General features: G+C 44.8%; 1 protein-coding gene across 1 annotated transcript in view; it reads left to right on the plus strand.

Moving 5' to 3' along the window:
* bbs9 (Bardet-Biedl syndrome 9) overlaps positions 1 to 6,664 on the plus strand; it is a 226,661-nt gene that overhangs the window by 135,021 nt on the left and 84,976 nt on the right. The window contains exon 21 of the mRNA XM_079504326.1: positions 3,315 to 3,416. Coding sequence (XP_079360452.1) covers positions 3,315 to 3,416 — 102 coding nt within the window. The remainder of the gene's footprint in view (positions 1 to 3,314; positions 3,417 to 6,664) is intronic.

Consider the following 6,664-nt stretch of genomic DNA (forward strand, 5'->3'; position numbering starts at 1 on the left):
CATGTCTGTGGGTACATACTGTATGCACAAGTTTGTGTCTGTATGTATGTGTGTGTGCGCATGCATCAGTGTGTGTGCGTGCATCAGTGTGTGTGCGTGGGTAAAAAGACGAGGGTGTGGGGATCAAAATAGCGCAAGCCCACAACCAAATTGCCAGTAACCACAGTAGCAGTCTGTCACCCCCCCATCGCCACCCCCCAAACCCCCCCATCTGCCTTCAGACCACAACCAAGAATAACGTAGGAATGCTTTGGTGCTCCGCAGCTCAGACCAAGACAGTGTTATCTGTTGGACGTAGCAGAACCCACAAGCAAACCTCCCATTTGGTTCTCCTCTCTAAGCGTGTTCTTACAGCAAGGGTGTGTGTGTGTGTGTGTGTGTGTGTGTGTTTGCATTTCGTACAGTATGTATGTGTGTGTATATGTTACAGCACGGGTTCTCAACCTGGGGGTCGCAACCCCTCGGGGGGTCCCCAAATTATTTGGGGGGGGGATTATATATAAAAAATAAATAGTACAACATAGTACACGTAGTACATGCATAAACTTTCCCTAATGAATACACTATCTTACTGTATATACTGTACGTATGTAGATGGTAATGGTTATAAAACAGTAAACAGATTTATTCTCAGGTACGTATACAACTCAGGCACATTTCTTGCAGTGGATAATTATGGCTTCCCTGCATAATATGGGGGTGTTGTTGGCGTGTGGCCCACTGGCCAATGAGGCCTCTACTTATTTATCTCTATGCAGTGCCAGAGTGCGGTCTAGCCAACACCAACTCGGGACGCCTGAATCGTTGCCCGATCGATTGGTGAATAAAACAGGACAGGCCTCCTTTGATATTAAGATAAGCCTCGCTACCCAGGCTTTTATTTTCGTTCGCATTCAACTAAAATATATGATCAGATCGATGAACTAATATGATCCAACGCACCCACCCATATAGTAGAGCAGAAATCACGGTGGCTGGGCCAGGCAAATATTAAGATAACTTGTGATTCTATTCCAAGCCACCGGTCAAAGCTAATCTTAGTGATATATTTTTGGGGAGTTTGTAATGGTATTGGGAGTTTCTGAGACACAACCACAGCGCTGTCTAAAGCAGATAACCAAACCACAAGCAGATATAGACCTAAACCCTGACCGAAGTGGCTTCAAATATATCCATGATATACCACAGTTAGGGACAATTTAGCACGGCTTACTGCTCTAAAACTGTTTACAGTGAGGCAGAGGCACACACGAATATGAGACGTCTATGTTAAACTGTATATGGTGCAAGAAAGTGTGTGCGCGTGCATGCGCGCGTGCGCGTGTGTGTGTTTTACTTTCAGTGTTCCAGAGGTGGGCTATTTCCTTACTTGATGTTGATATAAGGTTGGGTTTAAACACACACACACACACACACACACACACACACACACACACACACACACACACACACACACACACACACACACAGAGTCACAGCTATCCTGGAATTGTTATTAAAAAAAATCTGTCTAAAAAAATGTGACTCGCCTTAGAAAAACACCTGTCCAATTAAGATCCAAGCATATCCCATTTCAAACGTGTGTGTGTGTGTGTGTGTGTGTGTGTGTGTGTGTGTGTGTGTGTGTGTGTGTGTGTGTGTGTGTGTGTGTGTGTGTGTGTGTGTGTGTGTGTGTGTGTGTGTGTGTGTGTGTGTGTGTGTGTGTGTGTGTGTGTGTGCTTGCTTGCTTGCTTGCTTGTCTGGGGCCATGGTCACACCAAAATGAACATGATTGGCTTTAGAAAGGACAGGATAAATATTAGACGGGGCTTATAGTAATCTGCATGTGCGCACACGCATGCACAGTTGCACACACACACACACACACACACACACACACACACACACACGTTTGTATTACTATACTCGTGGGGACATCGTCATTTTAGGAGGGCAAATGCCATCTATATCTATCAGCTGTTGCCAGTACACAACTAAGTATAAATCAGGTGTAACTCTAACCCCAAACCCTAAACCTAATTTATAAACACCTATTCCTAAAATCCTAAACCCTACATGAATCATTTCCTAATTCTAAACCAATTTCCCGAACCATAAAACAACCGTTTCTCTTGTGAGAACCGGGACAACAGTCCTCACACAATGTCTGGTGTGTCTATTATACTTGTGGGGACATTGGGACTCACAACAAGTAATACAAGTTCACACTAATACATTCTCACAGACACCTAAAAACCTTATTTCCGGTGTGCACATGGAAAATACTATAAGATCTATACGCTCACGATTGTGAACACACGCAAGCCCCCCCACCCCCACCCCCCACACACGCATACGCAGTCCACACACACACACACGCACGCACACACACACACACACACACACACACACACACACACACACACACACACACACACTGGTGCTGTGTGCAGGGTGGATGTGAAATGAAATGGCGTGAAACTGGAAACATGCCCCTGGGATTTGTGAACAGACAGAAAAATAGAGAGAGGGATAGAAGGAGGGAGTTGGAATGATGGAGAGACAGAGAATTAGTGAAGAAGAGAGAGAGAAAGCGAGTTAGGGGAGCAGTAAGGGTGTGTGTGTGTGTGTGTGTGTGTGTGTGTAGGGGGGGGGGGGGGGGGGGGGGTTGACTAGACGGAGACAAGGGGGCCAATTCATGGGCCCCGGGGGGTCCCTAAAGCCTGGATGATCCATGGGATTCTAGCATGCTCCAGACGTTTGTCAAACACACATGCTTACATTCTCTACACTGTGTAAAAACTGACCCATACCGGTCTACCCACACCTTCGTACTTTAATTAACACTCCAGTTTTTTTTTTGCAGTTCACAGTAATATCCTTTATCCATGTATCTCTGGAAGTTTACAAATAAACACATCTATTCGTACAGTTTTCATTGTTACCATGATGATTTTACTGTGTACACATAATCGGGAATCTGAGACTATTTTCTCCTATAATGCATAGTTTTTGATATTGTTGTTTGCCACCTCATGCTATCTCAGCAGAACCACAGGCCTCCACGCACCCCAGTCACCACCGTTTTTGAACTGCTGCCCTCTGGCAGCCAACACAGTGACACAATTAATTTCATTGTATGCTTGCTTACAATGACAATAAAGGGATTCTGATGTTTTAGTATGTGCTGTATGTACAGTACACGTAAGCAGAATGTTATTTAGCTCTTAGTAGAGGAACACTGTTACCTGCCTTTGTTCTGTTTTGTTGAGCAGAAAGTGGAAAGAAACTTGTGAGCTCTGCTGTAGCTAACGCCTGCATGTTCTGACCCTCAGGCGGCGTGGAACCAATCGCAGAGGTGACTGGAGATGTGGAGGAGCCGCAGGAAGCAGCCAAGTTCCTCAAGAAGAAACAGACCTCCAAGAAAGTAAAGAAAGGTAGGACCACCATCCCTCCATGCCTTGTCTTCTCTTCTCTCGTCTCTCTCTTCTCTTCTTTTTTTGTGTTTAATCCTTCTATTTCGTATGTACAGTATGTATGACCTTGATGGATGCTCATGGCGTTCATAGGACCAGTGAGGTTCATAGGACCGTTCATAGGACCAGTGAGGTTCATAGGACCGTTCATAGGACCAGTGTGCAATGGATCTCGGTCACCCCCCAAAACATAAGTTGTAGTGAGGAGATCAGTTGTTTGTGTGCGTGTTGATTGTTTTGTATCGGGCATGGCTTCCTTGCCATATTATACAAGTCCACATTCACGATATGACTCTCTCTGGTTGGGGGGGACTTAATTAATATACATACTGTACTGTATGTCTCTCTCTCTCCCTCCCTCCCTCTCTCTCTCTCTCCTCTCTCTCTCTCTCTCTCTCTTCATCCTTCCCTCTCTCACTCAGCCTCCATCTGGTTCTACTCTCTAGTCAGTGTTTTTTTAATCCTATGTGTGAAAGCTATACGCTGCAGAATTCCGATGCTGTCGATACAGGAGACCATGGTTGTTTTACTTCCCTGTCTTTCACTCTTCTGTTCTTGTTTATTATTTATTTTGCTCTGTTTGTTTGTTTGTTTCTTTAATTTCTCTCCTTAATTCCCACCTTTCTTTAATAGTTCTCGCTCTCTTCCTCTTACCTTCTCTCTCTCTCCCTGTCTCCCCCCTGTCTCCCCCTGTCTCCCTCTCCTCTCTCTCTCTCTCTCTCTCTCTCTCTCACTCTCTCTCTCTCTCTCTCTCTCGCTCTCTCTCACGCGCGCGCTTGTGTTTATTTTTCCTCATTTGATTTCCAAACCTAATTTGTCTTAATCCATTTCATCAGAAATACAAGGGGGCTTTGAGTGAGCGGGTCTCTCTTTCTCTCTCTCTCTCTCTCTCTCTCTCTCACACACACACACACACACACACACACAAACACCATTCCCCACTCATAAAGAGGCTTCTGGTTTGCATTGGGGTCAAATCCATGTTTTATGACAGTTTGTCTTTCCTAAACCGAGTCGGATGGATTTGCTTTGATGGGCTGTGCCATTGTTAGTGGTGTGTGTGTGTGTGTGTGTGTGTGTGTGTGTGTGTGTGTGTGTGTGTGTGTGTGTGTGTGTGTGTGTGTGTGTGTGTGTGTGTGTGTGTGTGTGTGTGTGTGTGTGTGTGTGTGTGTGTGTGTGTGTGTGTGTGTGTGTGTGTGTGTGTGTGTGTGTGTGTGTGCGGTTAATCCACCCAGGCGTCACAGCTAATGAGCAGAGGAGGTGTGGGAGACGCAGACGGGTCGACGTGCGGGGATCATTATACACGCACACACACACACTACATAAATACAGTACATACACTGTACTTACACACACACACATGCCAGCCCACACATCATTGAGCATGGTCCTTTGAGAGCGCGGTGCGTTCAGATCAAACAGGGTTGAGTACAGTGAGCCATGTGGTCCCATAAGGAACAGCAGACTAATTAAACTGAACACTGCTTCATTAGCGAGGGAAAGTGTCAGGGAGACAAACAAACAAACACTGGGCGTTTTGTTTTTTTCCCTCTCTTGTCAGGCCTAATGACACACATTTGCACTTGCACACCCAGACACAGAGGCGCACATGCAGTAGTACATTGCATTCACAAACATACACAGACATACAGTAAGACTAGTGGTACTCAGATTGACTCATTACCTGTGGGCCTGCAGTTCACCCACGGGTGCCAGAAGCTGTTCAGATGGGGGGAAATAGATAACGGCCTCAGATTTGGAGGTTATGAAGACGATAAAGTAAAGTGAACGAAAATAATATATTACTGAAATCAATTAAATTTGATGTAATCTCAGAATATCCTGTTTGATTCACCAAACCTCATTAGATCCTGTATACATGCTATATATCCTGTAGTTACGCATGAGATTTCTCAGTTTATGAAAGTGTGGTAGTTTAGACGAAAAGTTAACGATGGCACAAAGGCTTGTTGTGTGTGAGATACATTGCTGTCGGGAGATTTAAAATCCAATATTGTCCAACTCTTAATTTCCAATTCCGATATCAACCGATACCGATATATCACTTTAGTTTTTTACCAAAAGTAAACTATATCACATATCTAATGAAAGTAGCTATAATATCAATAGAATATCTAGTTCAGACCACACAGATGCGCAACAGACAAGTTGATTCATCTGCTGTAGATTTTTGTTTAGTCTGTAAAATATAGCATGCTCAAATATGCTCCACTTTTTTGCTATTGCCTGCCGATAATATGGGTAAAGTGGTACAGTATTTAACCCATACTGTATTTAACCCATGTTTGTATAACCTATGGTCCTGTATATAACTATGGTAGTTTACAGCAGTGGTTCCCAAAGTGGGGTCCGGGGACCCCCAGGGGTCCTTGAGGGAGTTCCAGGGGGTCCCCACCTAAATGATAGTTTGGAACCAAATGGACCCTTATGGGTCTATAACTCTGAGAGTGTACAAATGGAACCAAATGGACCCTTACGGTTCCATTTGTACACTGTCAGAGTTAAATTAACATTGAGGGTTTCCTTGAAATTAAACGGGTTGAGAATCACTGCGTAAAAATCTTCTCTTATGGGGGTCCCTGTCATATCTTTTCAAATGGGGGTCCGCGGGATTATTAGTGTCAATTTGGGGGTCCTTGACATGAAAAGGTTTGGGAACCACTGGTTTACAGTACAGTATGTACAGTAAGTCATCCGGGTTGATGTTGAGGTCTTCATGAAGACATGCAGTGTGTTGATCCGTGCAGTATGCTGGCCTGCGTCTGTGTTCCATCAGGGTTATTCTGCTTACCTTTATGTGAGTGGATGTGTGACACCACAGCTCATGATTCACCCATCTCCACTGGAGATATCTCCAATGTTTTGCTGGCTGAACACTTTGTGTGTGTGTGTGTGTGTGTGTGTGTGTGTGTGTGTACAGTATGTGTGCGTGTGTGTGTACAGTATGTGTGCGTGTGTGACTGTGACTGAGAGAGTGTTATCCTTCCGTGCATGTCTGTGTCTGTCTCTACCCTGAACCTATCTGACTCTGGGGCCTTGAAATCTCACTTTAAGCTTTGAGGTTGTTTCATTAATATATACCGCACAATATGTGCATGCGACACACACGCATTTGTCCGCCACAAACACACCCGCACACATATGCAGGCACGCAGGCACGCACGCACGAACGCACGCACGCACGCACG

The sequence above is a fragment of the Electrona antarctica genome (genome assembly GCF_951216825.1).
Source record: "Electrona antarctica genome assembly, chromosome: 6".
Taxonomy (NCBI): domain Eukaryota; kingdom Metazoa; phylum Chordata; class Actinopteri; order Myctophiformes; family Myctophidae; genus Electrona; species Electrona antarctica.